The 18,731-nt window shown below is 39.3% G+C and overlaps 3 protein-coding genes across 3 annotated transcripts in view; 2 read left to right on the top strand and 1 right to left on the bottom strand.

Annotated features, from left to right (window-relative positions):
• Positions 1–222: 222 nt before the first annotated feature.
• LOC136847606 (nucleoplasmin-like protein ANO39) lies at positions 223–5,735 on the bottom strand. Its single transcript, XM_067119323.1, has 2 exons — positions 5,613–5,735; positions 223–507 (listed from the first exon to the last, which is right to left on the bottom strand). The coding sequence occupies exons 1-2, from the start codon at positions 5,733–5,735 to the stop codon at positions 223–225; spliced, it is 408 nt and encodes a 135-aa protein (XP_066975424.1).
• Positions 5,736–6,204: 469 nt separating this feature from the next.
• LOC136847607 (spore coat protein SP65-like) lies at positions 6,205–8,769 on the top strand. The gene is made up of 3 exons (XM_067119324.1): positions 6,205–6,400; positions 7,704–7,748; positions 8,234–8,769. The coding sequence occupies exons 1-3, from the start codon at positions 6,205–6,207 to the stop codon at positions 8,767–8,769; spliced, it is 777 nt and encodes a 258-aa protein (XP_066975425.1).
• Positions 8,770–17,136: 8,367 nt separating this feature from the next.
• Positions 17,137–18,731, top strand: part of LOC136847609 (uncharacterized) — a 41,483-nt gene continuing 39,888 nt past the window's right edge. Inside the window, exon 1 of the mRNA XM_067119325.1 lies at positions 17,137–17,389. Within this exon, the coding sequence (XP_066975426.1) occupies positions 17,137–17,389 (253 nt within the window). The remainder of the gene's footprint in view (positions 17,390–18,731) is intronic.

Raw genomic sequence — 18,731 nt, forward strand, 5'->3', positions numbered from 1 at the left:
CTCCTCTTCTTCTTCTTCTTCTTCTTCTTCCCTCCTCTTCTTCTTCTTCTTCTTCTTCTTCTTCTTCTTCTTCCTCCTCCTCCTCTTCTTCCTCCTCCTCCTTTTTTTAATCTTCCTCCTTCACCTCCTCCCCTTCTTCTTTTTCCTCCTCCTCCTCCTTCTCCTCCTAGGTAAAAAGGAGGAAGGAAAAAAGTTCCTTCTCTGTCTCAGCTCCCTCTATTCCTATTCCTCTTCCTTCTCCTCCTCCTCCTCATCTTCTTCTTCCTCCTCCACCTCCTCCTCCTCTTCTTCTTCCTCCTCCACTTCCTCCTCCCCATCTTCTTCTTCGCTCTCCTCTTCCTCCTCGTAGGTAAAAAAGAGGAGGGAAAAAAGTTCCTTCTCAGTCTCAGCTCCCTCTATTCCTCCTCCTCTTCCTTTCCTTCCAACCTCCCCCTCCCCATCGCCCCCTCCCCGTACCCAACAGCCACCCAGAAAAACTCTCATTTCTATATATGGCAAGAATGCTTGCTGAGTTTGGCACAAAGATTGCAACATTGCATTACTATCTTACACAAGGACTTGGAGATTCGCTTCCTGCGACAAGTAAAACTCCCATTTGCATTTTATCAATTTGTTTTTCGGAGACAACAATGGTAAAATTTTGCTGTAAATTGAGCATTCAAATGAGAGCCAGAAATGCCCTGGAAGGAAAAAAAGAAAAAAAAGAGAGAAAACAGCATACAAGAAGACGCTCTCTCTTTCTCTCTCTCTCTCCGGTTAGGTCAGAAGCTCTTAATGGCTGCCTCGATAATAAGATGGTATTATTAGCTACACTGGGCAGCTTCTTAAACCTTAGCGTTATTAGGGATAGTATTAACTCTTAAATTTCCAATCTGAATGTATTTCCGTTCGTTTATTCTCATAATCTTTCTGTCATTGCTTCTTTCTGTATTTCCCATTACCTTCTCTTACTCCTTTCTATGAATACCATATTCTTTGGAAGCTTGAATTTCTAGTCAGTGCCCCTGTGGGCTTGTTCAATATGAATAGGGTTCACCTCCTGAATAATAATAATAATAATAATAATAATAATAATAATAATAATAATAATAATAATAATAATAATAATAATTAACTGCCTGTAAACAGATTAAACTTATGGGATTTTAATAACTATAGTTTTTATAAAAAGTAAGTTTTCGAAAAGACAGAATTTAATGAATATCAGTCATTACTAGACGGAATAATATAAAAATATTCTATTTAAAAATATGGAGCCGCTTCCTGTGTTGTACAAAGCCATGACCTCGCTTTGACCTTACTGCACCCGTCTATCGGTGACCTCATTTGAACTTTGTGGTATATCTTATTGATAGGTCTCTGCAAAGTTATTTTTTAAAATAGGATGATGTCAATTTAAAGTTGAATGTATATACTTAATTGAAGTATGCTAAAAAAAAAGGTAAATAATAATAAAAATATTAATGAAATGTTGAAGTCACTCAGAAACAACAGTTTCTATGTTTGTCATAGAAATTGTTGCAAAAGTAATAAAATTATTTATACACCCAAATATATATATATATATGTGTGTGTGTGTGTGTGTGTGTGTGTGTGTGTGTGTGCAATATGTGTGTGCGTATGTATGTATAGTTTAATACAAGTTATGCCAGCTACTTCTCAAAATATCGTTGGGAAAACCAATTGTTGATTAGTCTTTATACAGTTAGTTATCATGCTAAGTACTGATTCAGATCTGGATGGGAGTCATCCATTGAAGTATGTTTAAAATAAGGAAACTAGCAAAAATAAAATGGCAAAATGGCAATCTGAATTTGCTCGAAAACCAAACTTATTTTCATCTTTAAATTGACATTCAGCAAGCATTCAACACAAACAGGTTATATAACATAATCGGTACATTATAAGCATGAATGCGATTATAAAACCAGCTAAAGTTTGTCGTAATCTTTAAAAGAATACTAGTCAATGAGACAATACACTGCCCAGTTATGTACCGAGTAAATCCCAGCCTAATCCACGAAGGATTTCCTCCATTGATAGCTACACTCACCTACACTTACAACATCAACACATTGCAGTGGCGAGGCTGATGACGCCCTTAAAACGACCAGCCTACTGTTTAGACGACATAAATAAAAGTGTCCCGATCATTTCAAAGCTGGTTGCTATGTAGAAAGCATGGTCGTAAAGAGAGAGAGAGAGAAAAGAGAAAAAATATAATTCCCCAGCGATGGTATACCTCAGGAGATTACCGAGTTCGTGATTCGAGACATGTGTTCTTCAATCACGTCTAAGCCAGGATGAATAATATAAGGTATAAGGTATTGGGGGGGAGGAAAAAAACGTTCGCGGACTCGGTTTACTGAATTTTGACATGCACGCGAGCGCGTGTGATGCGCGGCGTGGAGAGAGAGAAAGGTAGGAGAAGGTTAAACAGGGAAAACGGGCAAGTAGGAGAGAGAGAGAGAGAGAGAGAGAGAGAGAGAGAGAGAGAGAGAGAGAGAGAGAGAGAGAGAGAAGTAGGAAAAGGCTGAAAAAGGCAAATGGGCAACTAAGAGAGAGAGAGAGAGAGAGAGAGAGAGAGAGAGAGAGAGAGAGAGAGAGAGAGAGAGAGAGAGAAGTAGGAAAAGGCTGAAAAAAGGCAAATGGGCAACTAAGAGAGAGAGAGAGAGAGAGAGAGAGAGAGAGAGAGAGAGAGAAGTAGGAAAAGGCTGAAAAAGGCAAATGGGCAACTAAGAGAGAGAGAGAGAGAGAGAGCAAATGGGCAACTAAGAGAGAGAGAGAGAGAGAGAGAGAGAGAGAGAGAGAGAGAGGTTAAATAGGGAAAACGGGCAAGTAGGAGAGACAAACAGACAGAGAGAAAGTTAAATAAGGAAAACGGTCAACTAGGAGAGAGAGAGAGAGAGAGAGAGAGAGAGAGAGAGAGAGAGAGAGAGAGAGAGAGAGAGATTAAATAGGGAAAACGGGCAACTAAGAGAGAGAGAGAGAGACAGACAGACAGACAGACAGACAGACAGACAGACAGACAGACAGACAGACAGAGACTCGAGCGGAGTGAAAGACAGAACCATTCGATGGATAAGGGAAAATGGTCAAGTATGAGAGAGAGAGAGAGAGAGAGAGAGAGAGAGAGACTCGAGCGGAGTGAAAGACAGAACCATTCGATAAATAAGGAAAAATGGTCAAGTATGAGAGAGAGAGAGAGAGAGAGAGAGAGAGAGAGCGCTGACAGGGGATAAAAAAACCCCTGGAAACAGAAACAAAGAAAGAAGGGAGATAGAGCAGTCAAGAAAAAGGGAGATGCAAAACAAGACAGATGAAGAAAGGAACCAAAAGAGAAAAAAAAAGGCAACCAGACAATTTGTTAACAAAGGAAAGAAGGAGATACCAGAGAGAGAGAGAGAGAGAGAGAGAGAGAGAGAGAGAGAGAGATTAAAGGACCATATAACACGAGTCAGATTAAAAGTGGATGAAAATAAAGATTAAAATCAGGTTAACAGGAGATCAGGAGGAGAACAAAAGTTAAGCGAACAAGCGAATTAGATTGGACGAGAGAACAAAGAGAACGTGCAAGGGAAAAAAAAAGCTCTGCAAGACATGCAACATAATGAGAGGAAAAAGTGAATGAGAAGAACGACTGATGATTAAAATGGAAATGAATCTAGATAAGTTGTAGTTAGGGGATAACGAGGCTGTGATAATCGAAGTAATGAATACAGAGGACAATAAATATTACAACAATGAACGAGGCAAGGAATAAATGGAATATGAGAGAACCTGTGAAGGTAACTGACGTAAAAGGGAATAGCAAAGAAAAGAACAATAAAGGATCATGAAAAGAGTACAGTATCGGACATACTGATAAAGCAGAGTGTAGAAAGAAAACCACAACATACACACCGCCGCTAATCTATTAGTGGGGAGGAGATAAAAAAAAACCGATGTAGCGCAAAGCAGTATAGAAGAAAACGGAAGAGAGAGAGAGAGAGAGAGAGAGAGAGAGAGCGGCAACGGCAGCACCACCAATTACAATAAGCCATTCACATGCAATAGGGTTTTCAAACTCCTATCTTTATTACTGAACAAAAATGGCACAAAAAAAATAGTTAAAAATGGGACTTCTCTTTCAGAGAAAATGGGTTTTAAAAGTGCAAAGGTTACCATTTTTCAATAACACAACTAAAATTGTAATTATCGGAAAACATTTACCTATGACAAGGTAAAAAAAAAAAAAAAAAAAAAAGAATAACTATCCATTCGGAGGGAAAATCAAGGTAATCCGAAATCCTAAAAAAAAAAGAGAAATTCGAAATCCTAAACAAAAATCTTCGAAATCCTAAAAAAAAATCTTCGAAATCCTAAAAACAAATTCTTCGAAAACCTAAAAAAAATCTCCGAAATCCTAAAAAAAATTGAAATCCTAAAAAAATCCTCGAAATCCTAAAAAAAATTCTGCGAAAACCTTAAAAATCTTGGAAATCCTAAAAAAAATCGAAATCCTAAAAAAATTCTTCGAAATCCTAAAAAAAATTCTTCGAAATCCTAAAAAAAAAATCTTCGAAATTCTAAAAAAAAATCTTCGAAATCCAAAAAAATCTTCGAAATCATAAAAAAAATCTTCGAAATCCAAAAAAAAAATCTTCGAAATCCTAAAAAAATTAACTGAAATTCTAAAAAAAAATCAAGTCTAAAAAAATCTTCAGAAATCTTAAAAAAATTTCAAAAATCTAAAAAAAATCCTCGAAATTCTAAAAAAAAAAATCTTCGAAATAAAGAAAATCTTCGAAATCCTAAAAAAATTCTTCTAAATCCTAAAAAAACTTCGAAATCCAAAAAAATTCTTCGAAATCCCCCCAAAAATCTTCGAAATCCTAAAAAAAAAATTCGAAATCCTAAAAAAAATCTTGGAAATCCTAAAAAAAAAAAACTTGAATTAATGCAAAGTGAGTGCCATCTTTTATCAATCGCACGCCGGGCCCAAAAAAAAATCATCTTACATTTAATCCAAGTAATGCCCGCATTATTCCGCTGTTACAGCGCCATAAGGTAAATTACATGCCCCAATTTAATGCTGGTAATATGCAGTTCAATTCCGCGTCCATTCCAAGAGGTCAGTAACTGACTCCGCTGAATAAATGAAAGCGCTATGAGAACCCTAGAGCTGTATTTATATACACCTTCCATGTGGAATGCGAATTATGGCAAAAACTCTTCCTGTAATCTCTTGGAAAGTACACGTAATTCAGTTTTGCCTGCTATGTTCTTTCCTGAATGTTTCTCATATGCTTTTTCACTTTTTTTGTTTATGTAATTCAATTGCAATACGAAGACTTGTTCTTTTCTCTCTTTTCAATTAGTGTGAACAAAACGCGACTTTCAAAGGTTGGCAAAGAAGACACGATAAAGCTGGTTATGCATTACTTTAAAGAACTGTGAACTATACTTATACAAGGAAATTAATAAAAAAAATATTACAGCTCTATCAGTCACCTTTGATACACGAAAAATAGGTGTCATTATATCTGGTAACGTTTCTAAACGATAAAGTTGTTTTTAACTTTTTTATACAAATACTGATTCAGAAACTTGACTGACAAAAATTTTTGTACCTCCTCCTCCTCCTCCTCCTCTTCCACCTCCTCCTCCTTCTCCTCCTCTACCTCTACCTCCTCCTCCTTCTCCTCCTCCTCTTGAACACTTAGATTCACTAAATTAGGAAACTGGTAGAACATTTTTTCTGTTTTTTTTTTTTTACTATGAAATCCTCAAGACACCTTTCCCTTTAAACTGAAGTTCAGTGCTGACCTATGTGGATTTGCAAACATTTGCAAATTTCTCTCTTTCTTGCATAAAAATTCATACATAAACAAAAAAAAAGAAGTAACTATTATATAAGCAAACAAAATTATTCATCCATACTAATTCTTTACAATAAAGAACCGTACACAGCCAGAATGTAAAATGCCCTTATTTTTACTTCTGTTTACCATGCCTACGTTGAAGGGGAGGAAGGGAGGAATGATCACCGTTCCCTTCGAAGTGAATCATTCTCTCCACATCCTTCGCCTACTGCCAGGAATTTCCTAAAGGACGACCTTAACCACCCACTCGACTTGGTTGTTATCCCCCACGCCCCACGCAGTGAAGGAACCTCGACCCACACTTGCTGGATCTCGGGAGGACAATCATCACGTTCCCTTCATGTATCTTGCATCCTCCTCCTCTTCCTCCACCTCCCCCTCCTCCTCCTCCTACTCCTCCTATTGCCCCTCTTCCACCTTCTCTTCCATCTCCTCTTACTCCTCCTCCTCCTCTTCCGCCTCTTCCATCTCTTCCACCTCCTCTTTCTCCTCCTCCTCCTCTTCCTTCTCCTCCTCCTCCTCCTCCTCCTCCTACTGCTCCTCTTCCTCCTCCTCCTCTTCCGCCTCTTCCACCTCCTTTTACTCCTCCTCCTCCTCCTCTTCTTCTTCCTCCCCCTCCTCTTCCACCTCTTCCACATCTTCCACCTCCTTCTCCTCCCGCCCCCCGTTCCCCCGGCCCACCAAGGACCTCCCTGGACCCACCAAACTCGACGTCATACGGGACACCACTACCTTTTTGGGGGTTATTTCCCTTGTCCGTGACACACATCCGGGGCTATCAGATATAAGGGCTGAATTCAAATTGACCTTTCTTTCCTATTCACCGAACGGCAGGAGGAGAGGGAGGGCGGGCGGGGGTGAAGTCCTCATCGGCATACAATCTCGGCTCGGCAAATTGACAGGAACGTGATTGTCGCCATACTTTTTTGAAGAAGAGGAAGAGGAGGAGGACGAATTTGGAGGGTAAAAGAAAGAAAGAAAAAAAAAAACAGTAAGGAAGTCTGCTTCAGGAGTCATTGAAGTCAAGGTCAGAGCCGATGCAATGACCTTGTAGTGCGGTCAACTTATTAATCATATCTGAATGGCAAATGAGTGATATTCAATCCTAATATCGATTAATATTCAATATTAACTGTTAAGTCAATCCAGGTACCTTTTGGTTCATTTACTAGCCACTGGATCCATAACTTCAACTAATATTGCGTGGAATTTCATCCCAGCAAATTCTAGAGAGAGAGAGAGAGAGAGAGAGAGAGAGAGAGAGAGAGAGAGAGAGATTTTAGATCTTTGTGTTATATTTTTCTCACTTATAATTACCAGCATAATTTTTTTTTTGTCTGCATGGAACTCACCTAATTTTGGGATTATACACTTTGTCATTATTATAACCACTATTGATATTACTCACTACTATCAGTCTTATTATCATTACTACTGGTGAAGTAATCCACAATGGAGTCAGTGTAAATATATATTAAAATATACGCATTAACACCACTGTGGATTTCTTCACCTTTGTTGTGGTTCATGCGATTAAGAGAATTTTATAAATTATATTATTATTATTATTATTATTATTATTATTATTATTATTATTATTAATGTAAGTGCACCTATCTGCTAAAAAACACATTATTTTAACACCTTTGTGGATTTCTTCACCTTCGTAGTGGCTCATGCGATTAAGAGAATTTTAAAAATAATAATAATTATTATTATTATTATCAATGTAAGTGCGCCTAAAGGTAACACTCTACCTGATAAAAAACATAAATTATAGAATCATTTTACGGAAAATAAAATCTCCCAACGCTTCTTTTTCTCTCATTGTCTTTACAGACGCTGCTTACTTCCAAGGACCTCCTCTATCATTCCCTCTCGGAGGTATACATAATCCTTTCCATTCCTCTCCTTTACCTCTGAAGCATCATCCCCCAATGGCACAGACTTCCTTCCCTCACTTTTCTGTCGCTGTAAGTCGCCCTCCCGTTTCCTAGGGGCGTCCGTCAAAGCCACTTCTCCTTTCATTATTTCGTCCTCACAACTTCCTGGATCTCCGCCCTTCCTTTTCTCCTTTTTTTTTGAGATCCAGCCACTGGGTGGGGATGATGGAGACACCGACGAAGTACTACAACGAACTGCTGCTACTGCTGTATGACTGCTCTTGTTGTTTTTTTTGTTGTTGTTGTTCCTACCACCAATGCATCAGCCTCCCCTTCCTCCCTCCCTCACTCTCTTCCCTACCCCCGACTCCCCATCTCCTCTAACCCTCCCCCCAACAGTGGTTCCTTTCGGCACCCTTGCCCCAAAACTCCACCCCAGCTCGTAACTCTATCTTCGCCCTAACTTCACCACTGTTTTATTCCCAGCAGCCGCCTTCTTCCAACCTTTCTTCAGCCACACAATAGCAACAGCAGAAGTAACAGCGGGAGGAGGAACAGCAGGAGAAGCAACAGCAGAAGGAAGAACAACATCAACAACAGAAGTAACAGCGGGAGGAGGAGCAACAGCAGGAGAAGCAACAGCAGCAGGAGGAACAACAGCAACAACAAAAGCAACATCAAGCCACACAATAGCAACAGCTTCGACAGCAGGAGGAGGAGCAACAACAGCAGGAGGAACATCAGCAGGAGGAACAACACCAACAGCAAATTCAAGCCACACGATAACAACAGCAGAAGTAACAGCGGAGGAAGAGCAACAGCAGAAACAGCAGCAGAAGCAGAAGGAACAACAGCAGAAGGAGGAGGTGGATGAACAGCAACCGCAGGAGGAACATGAGCTGAAGGAAAAACAGAAAACATCGACCCTACGAATAATTCCAAAGGCTCTGTCTTTGCTTCTTGTCCCGATTCCCACCCACCGAAAGAGTCTCGAGAACAGCACAACATCCTTGCCATTCTAGATGACCACACACACACACACACACACACACACAAACAATATCTTTTACATTCGCTAGGCCCCGTAATTATTTCATTAATTCCTCTACCTGAGCCGCCGTTAGTACCCGGCCGCAAGTAACAGGAGAACCCCAAGGATCATGTTGATGGCCCAGAGGTATTACCCGAACAACTTATTTGGATTAGCAGGATGTGAATGAAACCATTTGGGCGCCGCTCGGACATTGCGTCACGGAATCATCATCATCATCATCATCATCATCTCCTGGATGAAGCTTTTGCTCTTAGTGACCACTGAGGAGGAGGAGGAGGAGGAGGAGGAGGAGGAGGAGGTGGTGGTGGTGACATTGAGTCACGGAATCATCATCATCATTATCATCATCTCCTCCTGGATGAAGCTTTTGCTCTTTAGTGACCACTGAGGAGGAGGAGGAGGAGGAGGAGGAGGAGGAGGAGGAGGTGGTGGTGACATTGCGTCACGGAATCATCATCATCATCATTATCATCATCATCTCCTCCTGGATGAAGCTTTTGCTCTTTAGTGACCACTGAGGAGGAGGAGGAGGAGGAGGAGGAGGAAGAGGAGGGGGAAGAGGAGGAGGTGGTGACATTGTGTCACGGAATCGTCATCATCATCATTATCATCATTATCATCATCTCCTGGATGAAGCTTTTGCTCTTTAGTGACCGCTGAGGAGGAGGAAGAGGAGGAGGAGGAGGAGGAGGAAGAGGAGGGGGAAGAGGAGGAGATGGTGACATTGTGTCACGGAATCGTCATCATCATCATTATCATCATTATCATCATCTCCTGGATGAAGCTTTTGCTCTTTAGTGACCACTGAGGAGGAGGAGGAGGAGGAGGGAGGAGGAGGAGGCGGTGTCCAGCTGAAGGGCACGACCACGATGATGGCGAGCAGGGTGATTGGGAGGTTGGGGGGCGGGGAAGAAGTCACTATGTATGTACGTTCGTATATAGGTGCGTGTATACGCGTGAGCGTGCGACGAAGGGATCCCCCTCCCCCTCTTTCCCCTTCCCCTCTCCCCCATCCGCCCCTACCCCCCACCTATCATAACAAACAAGGGAGATACATGCACTCCGTTGGAGACTGAGGCAATAAATAAGTCTCATTATGGAGGAGAAGAACAAGGAGGGGACGAAAGTGAAACGACCGAAAAAAGGTAAAAACGGAGATTTAAAATTACGCAAAACGAAAAATGAAGAAGAAGAAGTAAACAAATATATAAACACGCTCATAAAAAATCACAACAACGAATAAAACGGAAAATCAATAACGGAACTAAGAAACTCAGACATGGGGGATTTCAGAAAATCCTCCATGTCAGTCACAGACGTGGAGGGGAGGAGGAGGAGGAGGACGAGGAGGTGGAGGAAGAGGTAATTATAAAGTCTTCTTCGGTCTGGACCAATCCCTCGCTGGCTGGTTGGCTAGGGTACGTGCAACAGACCCATAACTATATTAGACCGCGTCAGGGAATCCTGTGAATGATGACATCCCGAACTTACGGGTGTGTGTGTTTGTGTGTGTGAGCGTGTGTGCTCCATCTCCGCCCGACAATGGTGTCTTGGCTGGATTCTTCGTTATGTGTGCGATTCCCATGTCAGTTTTTTTTTTTTTATGTCTTTGTAATGCTTTGATTTAATTATTGTAACGGAGCGACTGATAGGCTGTTAAAAAATGGTCACAAAAAATACAGTATATATGCTTAGTCCTTCTCTCTCTCTCTCTCCCTCTATTGGTCATCAATGCATATCTCCTCTCACTCTCTCTCGCTCTCTCTTTCTCTTCCATGGGTCATCAATACAAATCTTCCTTCTCTCTCTCTCTCTCTCTCTCTCTCTCTCTCTCTCTCATGTGTCATCAATACAAACCCCTCTCTCTCTCTCTCTTTCTGTCATGAATACAAGTGTCTCCTTACTCTCTCTCTCTCTCTCTCTCTCTCTCTCTCTCCTCTCTCTCTCTCTCTCTCTTCCATGGGTCGTCACGCAAATCTCTCTCTCTCTCTCTCTCTCTCTCTCTCTCTCTCTCTCTTCCATGGGTCGTCAATACAAATCTCTCTCTCTCTCTCTCTCTCTCTCTCTCTCTCTCTCTCATGTGTCATCAACAGAAATCTCGCGTGACGACAAAATACGTACCGTGTTTCCTTACTGTAAAGTACTGACCCGGTGGTTTTGCATGAGAAGATCCGCCAGGGGATTTTTATTTATTTCCTTCTTTCTTTTTGCCAAAACCATGACTACGACTAGTCATTTTGATGGAGATTCTCTCTCTCTCTCTCTCTCTCTCTCTCTCTCTCTCTCTCTCTCTCTCAAAAATTATACTTTTTCGGAAATTGTTTTCCGTGGGCCGTAAATAGGAAAGAATTCTTTTCCATTTCTAAATCGGGAAATTCTTTTGACTGAAGAATGTCAAAGGAAATCAAATGCAATACGCGAACATATTGCAAATTGACTGTAATTGCAAATAATAAGAATGGTCATGACTGTAAAGGCTATAATCTTAACATTTTGTCACATGACATATACGTCAATATTTCAAGGCATGTAATTTCATACTTTGACAAAAGTATTTAAATTAATCTTTTAAGAATAACGGAATTCGCCCGTCGCTGTTTAGTAGTCGCGAGGTATTGGCATACCTCAAAATAATTTTCGATAATTTTTAAATATACATATAATTCATAAACATACACAATGCCAAGAAATAGGCAAAAAGCAGACAGACGAACGTCATATTCTTTCCAGGAGTAACAATAACATCTCTTTCATAATTACGGCCACATTTTACTAAGTTTTACTGTCTTTTCGAGTAGATTACATAGAAACCATCCAGCAAATGGAAAGTGAGAGAGAGAGAGAGAGAGAGAGAAAAAAAAATAGCACAGAGTTGAATTATAGGTACCTGAAACTCCAAACCAATGACCATGGCGAGATTGCCAAGTGCGTGACATAAAATGTGTCGAAGGCGGAGTCTCAATAAGCGTATAAAATTGACATACGGGATTAGTGCAAAAACTAAGAAATATGATGATTAGATTTCAGGTAAAAATAGAATTGGAAAAAGGGAGAAAGGAGGGAGAGGAGGAGGAGGCGGAGGAGGCGGTGGAAGAGAGAGAGAGAGAGAGAGAGAGAGAGAGAGAGAGAGAGAGAGAGAGAGACACGGGCTTCCAGAACCGTGATACAAGAGAACACTACAGTTGTTTATGTCTGGGAAAAATGGCCGAAAATAAAAAAAAAGAGAAAAATGAATATCTGGACCCCCGCGAATTGGCGAGTGATGACAGCCTACGGTGCGTGATTTAAGTGGCTTTGATGAATAGGGATGAGTAAGGGCAGTGCGCGCGGCGTGCGCGCCGGTAAAAATGCAGGGACTACTGCTCCGCGTCCGAGGATGAATAAAATGAAAGGTTTATGGGGCGGGGTGTAATGCCAAATGGATGGGGCCGAGACACGAAAGTGTGGCCGAGGTGATATCATGGCCTTTCGTTCCCAACAATTCACGTGGGCCATAATGAAGTGGCTCCGATTATTAATGTTCCTTCTTCATTTTCTTTTAATTTCCAGGTTCTCCTCTCTCTCTCTCTCTCTTGGCTTCGTCTTTTCCTGAAGTGATTACAAAAAAAAATGGCTTCCTTTGTCATTTACATTCCGTGGAAAATCGGGACTGTCCTTTGGTCTTGTGGTATCTTGTCCTATTCCCAATTATCTATCTATCTATCTATCTATCTATCTGTCTGTCTATCTATCTATCTATCTATTGTGTGTCCCTATTCCTTCACTTCTTTCACCATTTCAAAGAATATATTGATGATTTTTTTTCTTTTTCATCTATATTTAGGAGTGTCTGAATTATATCTTCAGTTCAAGTGGTCGTTTTAAAGTCTTGTGTCCCTATTCTTTCACTTCTTTCACCATTTCACTGAATATATTAATATTTTTTTTTATCCATATTTAGGAATTCTGAATTATAGATTCAGTTCAAGTGGGCGTTTTAATAGAATGGAGGCGCCCAGTTGCAGAGTCAGTACTGGACAGTTTCTTCCACTGAGTTGCAATCAGTTGCAAAGCTTCGACAGCCAGTCTTTCGTCTATGCTACATCATGAAGTCCGTCAGATAACTGTTTGTGAATGGTACAGATGAGAATTTTTGTAAATATAAAAAATGAGAATTTTTGGAAATATAAAAATGAGAATTTTTGTAAATATAAAAAATGAGAATTTCTGTAAATATAAAAAAATGAGAATTTTTGTAAATATAAAAAATGAGAATTTTTGTAAATACAAAAAAATGAGTTTCTGTAAATATAAAAATGAGAATTTTTGTAAATATAAAAAAAATGAGAATTTTTGTAAATATAAAAAATGAGAATTTTTTTAATTACAAAAAATTAGAATTTTTGTAAACATAAAAAATGAGAATTTCTGTAAATATAAAATATGAGATTTTTTGTAAATATAAAAATGAGAATTTTTGTAAATATAAAAAATGAGAATTTTTGTAAATATAAAAAATGAGAATTTTTGTAAACAAAAAATGAGAATTTTGCAAATATAAAAAATGAGATTTTTTTTTAAATATAAAAAAAAATAGTCAGATAATTCCAAGCTTTTGGGGAATTTTAGATTGAAGGGAAAGCAAAACACGCATAAAAGATAGGATAAATCACAAATGACGTATTATTCAACCAACAGCAAAAATGTAGGAACAAAGTGGTGTCTTGGAAATTTGCTGAATAGGAATAGAGGCAGAACATTTGAAACTACTAAAACTGATGTATGATATGATAAATAATTACTTTTTCGACCACGCAAATACGAATGTGTATAAGGAATAACTAAACTGCAGAAAAATCATAAAGAAGAACTCAGAAGCACTGTAAGAAACCGGTAAAGGAGAATATCAAAAGTATAAATACACACAAAGACTTTCCTGTGTATCTATACTACACACTCTTATGCCCCTAACATATGACGTGAGAAACAGATATCTGAATAGACACATGTATGTTTGATAACCGTGAGGGTATTTGAAAATATGCATGAATAGTATGTATAATGGAAGATGGGTAAAGTTAAATCCTTTATTCTTATCCACATAAACCGTAAGAAGGTACTTTTGGTTTTAATAACCTTGGTAGCTGCCACACAAGTGTTTTACAAGTAAAATAAATCTCTCTCTCTCTCTCTCTCTCTCTCTCTCTCTCTCTCTCTCTCTCTCTCTCTCTCTCTCTCTCTCTCAGAATGTATCCATTTACAGAGATTCATTTTGTTGAGATGTTAATTCAACATATGTTGTTTAATTCTTGTGGTATCATACTCTCTCTCTCTCTCTCTCTCTCTCTCTCTCTCTCTCTCTCTCTCTCTCTCTCTCTCTCTCTCTTGAATGAATGAATGAATGAATGAATGAATGAATGAATGAATGAATGAATGAATGAATGAATGAATGAATGAATGAATGAATGAAATATATTTATTAGGACGATAATTATAAAGGTAGTAACGTTACCTTTAGCAAATTAAAGCCCAATATATTCAACACATTACCAGTAAAAGTAAATATGATGTAGACAATAACTGCCAAAGAGAGAGAGAGAGAGAAGAGAGAGAGAGAGAGAGAGAGAGAAGGCGGCGCGAAATATCAAAATAAAAGACTGCCAAAAATAAACATTACTGCTAAGAGTAGTAACGATATAACCAATAACTGCCACAGAGAGAGAGAGAGAGAGAGAGAGAGAGAGAGAGAGAGAGAGAGAGAGAAGAAGAGAAAGGATCAGTAAAAGACTGTATAAATCAAAGCATTACCTCTACGAGTAATGATGATGTTAACAATAACTGCTGCTGAGAGGAGAGAGAGAGAGAGAGAGAGAGAGAGAGAGAGAGAGAGAGAGAAATATCGACACCAAGGAGTGCCACTCAGGTACCGAACATCTCACCCGTAATGGTTTCGCACTGCGAAAGGTAGACTATTCAGAAGCTCTCCGACGGATGGAAGAGAGAGAGAGAGAGAGAGAGAGAGAGAGAGAGAGAGAGAGAGAGAGAAGGAGCCCATTGGCAAAGGATCCACGCCCTATTAGAGTTCACAAGAGTCGTTTCAGTAACTGTTACCTGAAACTGATTGGTGCGAACGTAACCGTATGTGACGTCTTGAAAAAAATAAAAAATAAATAAATAAATAAATAAAAGTAAAATAAAATAAAGTACTAAGGGTACGGCCTTGATGAGATATAGGCTGTCTCGTATGAAATTATCGGAAGATGTTATACGGCTTGGGAAGAATCAGCCGGGGTGGGGCGTTGGGGGGACCACTGTAGGGGAAGGTGGGGTTCTGGCCTAAGGAGGGTAGTTCAGGATGTTCAGAAGAGGAGGGGGCACTGTCATGAGGTGTAGGCTATTGGGGGGTGGGGGCGCTGTCCGAGGTCGTGTTTGGAGGGTCCAAAGGAAGGTGGGGTGGGGATTGCAGTCCTGAGTCTAATCTGGGGTGTACTATGTGGGGAGGATTGGGGCACTGGCCAGGGTGTCCAGGGTATCCAGAAAGGAAGGGGGCATTGTCCTGGGTGTATTGGTTTGAGGCACCGTCCTGAGTCGGGTCGTTGGGGGTGGGGATTGGGGGAGGACCACTGGAGGGAGGAGGGGTGGGGCACTGGCCCTGGGGTCTAGGATGTCCAGAAGGGGAGGGGGGTCAATGTCCTGAGTCGAGTTGGGAGACAGGCCAGGGGAAGTAGGGGCGGAGGGCCGCTATCCTGAGTCGAGTCCTTGTTGTTCCTATGAGTCATTGACCCTTGACCTCGGTTCGGTCAACTTGGGTCACCTCGCTCATTTCCCTGAGAACCCATAACATTAATCTGTTGCTCGGCACATTAAACATACGCTTCATAAGCGAGGAAACTCTAGCTAGTTTGTGCCTCACATTTCAGTCTAATGTTGGGGGAAGATTATGTGTAGCACATGAAATGTTTCTCAAATGTCTTTGAACCAGTCGGCAATAATTTAAACACATGCACACACATATGTATATACATATACAGTTTATATGTATATGTTAGATATATATATATATATATATATATATATATATTGTATATATATATATATATAGATATATATATATATATATATATATATATATATATATATATATATATATATATATATATATATATATATATATACTGACAAGAATATAAACTATGATCTCTCATTCTGGTTCCAAATGCCCCAAATGAATCACGAACTCAAGGCCCTCATTCTGGATCCTAATGTAACTCACTAACACTATATTCTTTGGAAGTTTTAATGTGAAGTCAGTGGTCCCTGTGGGGTTGTTCCATATAAATAAGATTCATCTTCTGAATAATAATAATAATAATAATAATAATAATAATAATAATAATAATAATAATAATAATAATAATAATAATAATAATAATAATAATAATAATAGTAAAAGACATAGTATGGAAGAGATACAACAAAAGTTTTTAGTAAGTGTGATATATATTTATCAATGTATTTCTATTCATGCGATTTTTTCTATGGGTCTCCTTAGTTAAGTCGGCTCTAAAATTTTATAAAGCCTGGGGAGTTTCTCAACATTGAGAGCATTACGAGGGGTCTCGCATGTCATCGCTAGACACGCCATCTAGCCGTTTCTCTGACGTCTAAATTTGACTTCCGTTGTCACAAGAATCTATGACGAATTTTGTGGTGGCTTACGGTGCACGGAAGTAACGGTGCTCGCTGTAGTGAACTCGTAGATTCTTGCAAAATAATTTATACTATTTCAGCAACTCAACTCTTGAGTGAATGTCGATGAGGATGAACAAGTTTTAAATTAACCGCATAAAAAATAAATATCTGTCTATCTATCTTTCTATTATATATATACATATACCTATTTATCTGTCTATCTAACTGTATATATCTATATATAGTACAACATATATATATATATATATATATATATATATATATATATATATATATATATATATATATATATATATATATATATATATTTTGAAGGAAACCCGAAAGCATTAATGATATATCATTGATGGGTGCATCCACACTCACTAACAAAACATAAAAAGTCGGTAACCTTGGCACACAAATCGCAAACAGGTTGAATACAAGTTGAATACGACTTACTGGTAATTCTAAACAGTGTTTTGTTATGATTGTACAGCACTGGGCACAGATTAGTTCTCTACATACGATCGTCGACTTGTTTTCAACCTGTGCGTAATATGCCAGCGATATGTTGCCGACTTGTATTTAAGACATGTTATAATTCCCTTTCATAAGAAGGGGGGTTATTGCAAAACTTAACAGATTTACTTTTGTCAAACTCATGAATCCCACAAGAAGGCAGAAGAAGACCCAAAGACCCATGACTCCCACAAGAAGGCAGAAGAAAACTCAAAGACCCATGACTCCCACAAGAAGGCAGAAGAAGACCCAAAGACCCACGACTCCCACAAAAAGGCAGAAGAAGAAGAATGGGAATGAGTTCAAGGGCTTCTTGCAACGAAGACTTGGCTCCCCCTTCAGGGAAAACAGTGTCATCTTGAAGCGGAATCCTCTCCTACGCCCATTACCGACAGGTGCCACCTAAATTCTAGCCCCCAATTCCAGCCCAAATTCCAGCCTATCATGCAATACGTTTCAGTCGTTATGAAGAGTCCTCCTTCCTCCTTCCTCACCTCATGTTTCACCCGGGGGTTAATCATCGATATTTCAGGCATAAGAGATCTCATTCTCCCTAATTAACTGCCGTATTACCTCTCGCTAACTGCAGGAAAAAGGCTCGCTTTTACGAGGTGCTTGCCCGTTAGCTGACTGTTCTGAGGAATAAAAAAAATCACGGCCTAATTCCGCCCCTGCCAAATTGAGATAGCTCCATTAATTTCAGGTGTTTAAGGTTGTTGGTGATGAGAGAGAGAGAGAGAGAGAGAGAGAGAGTATTAAACAATAACAAGAGATTTCCATTAAGAGGGGGTACTTATAAGAGATGAGAGACCTTTGCCTTACAGACCTTGCAAGAGAGAGGAGTGTAGCGCCTTTAATGTCTACCAGAATATTGTACGCATTTCCATTAAGTCTTGGATGGTCTGGGATGCATCAGGGCTTATTCTTACATCTACGCTCACTCCTGTTATGTTCCTCAGATAGTGATGAATAGACGCTTTGCATTATCGGTACTGGTGCATGGTGGATTAATGTCCTGTGTGAGAGTTTTGGCACTATTAATCTACACCTCTGCTTGCTCTTTTTGATAAACATGATATTTTCAGTATTCCTTCTACACCATATTCTCTTCCTTTGTAAGTCTTTCCATTAATTTTTTGCTTCTATTCGCTGTAGTAATAACTGGCACACTCTATTTGTGCAATATCCTTTTGGTAGTGTGGGTACCATATTATATTGCAATATTAAAGTGGACTACGTACATTACGTTTTATAAATAATCATGTTCAGCTTTTCTTGTTTAAGGTCACTTTACCAATAGTGATTTGATCAGCATAACATATTCTATTCAACTTATCACACCAAGGACTGCTTCCTTGTTGTGAGAGAGAGATAGTTCATTGATTCAAATTTATCAACAATACCATCCTGTTATGCTCTGCCCATTTATATATTTTATTTAGGTCTCTAGCCTATCTTCATCACAAGCAATTTCTCCTTATGTCATCTACTTCTTACTAGGTCTATGTCTGCAGATAATCACAAACAGCAAGAGCTAACACCGTACCCTGTGGAGAGATAGATTAGAAACAATAACAATATTCTAGTCTCATAAATTTCCATGCTACTTATGGGGCTGATGAGAGAGAGAGTTAGAGATCGACTAAACAATAACATTATTGTAATCTCAATTAATTTCAGGGTACTTAAATGGCTGATGATAATACTAGAGAGAGAGAGAATCGATTAACAATAATA

This window comes from Macrobrachium rosenbergii, chromosome 17 (genome assembly GCF_040412425.1).
Source record: "Macrobrachium rosenbergii isolate ZJJX-2024 chromosome 17, ASM4041242v1, whole genome shotgun sequence".
In the NCBI taxonomy this organism is placed as follows: Eukaryota; Metazoa; Arthropoda; class Malacostraca; order Decapoda; family Palaemonidae; genus Macrobrachium; species Macrobrachium rosenbergii.

What these genes read in the sequence shown, in the direction of transcription:
- LOC136847606 (XM_067119323.1), bottom strand. Translation starts at nt 5,735, where the DNA reads ATGTTCTACCAGTTTCCTAATTTAGTGAATCTAAGTGTTCAAGAGGAG. An exon ending in AGGAGGAGGAGGAGGAGGAG is followed by an intron (nt 508 to 5,612) that starts GTACAAAAATTT and finishes TGCCAAACTCAG; the next exon opens with CAAGCATTCTTGCCATATAT.
- LOC136847607 (XM_067119324.1), top strand. Translation starts at nt 6,205, where the DNA reads ATGTATCTTGCATCCTCCTCCTCTTCCTCCACCTCCCCCTCCTCCTCC. An exon ending in CTCCTCCTCCTCCTCCTACT is followed by an intron (nt 6,401 to 7,703) that starts GCTCCTCTTCCT and finishes TTGTCTTTACAG; the next exon opens with ACGCTGCTTACTTCCAAGGA. An exon ending in TCTATCATTCCCTCTCGGAG is followed by an intron (nt 7,749 to 8,233) that starts GTATACATAATC and finishes TTTTATTCCCAG; the next exon opens with CAGCCGCCTTCTTCCAACCT.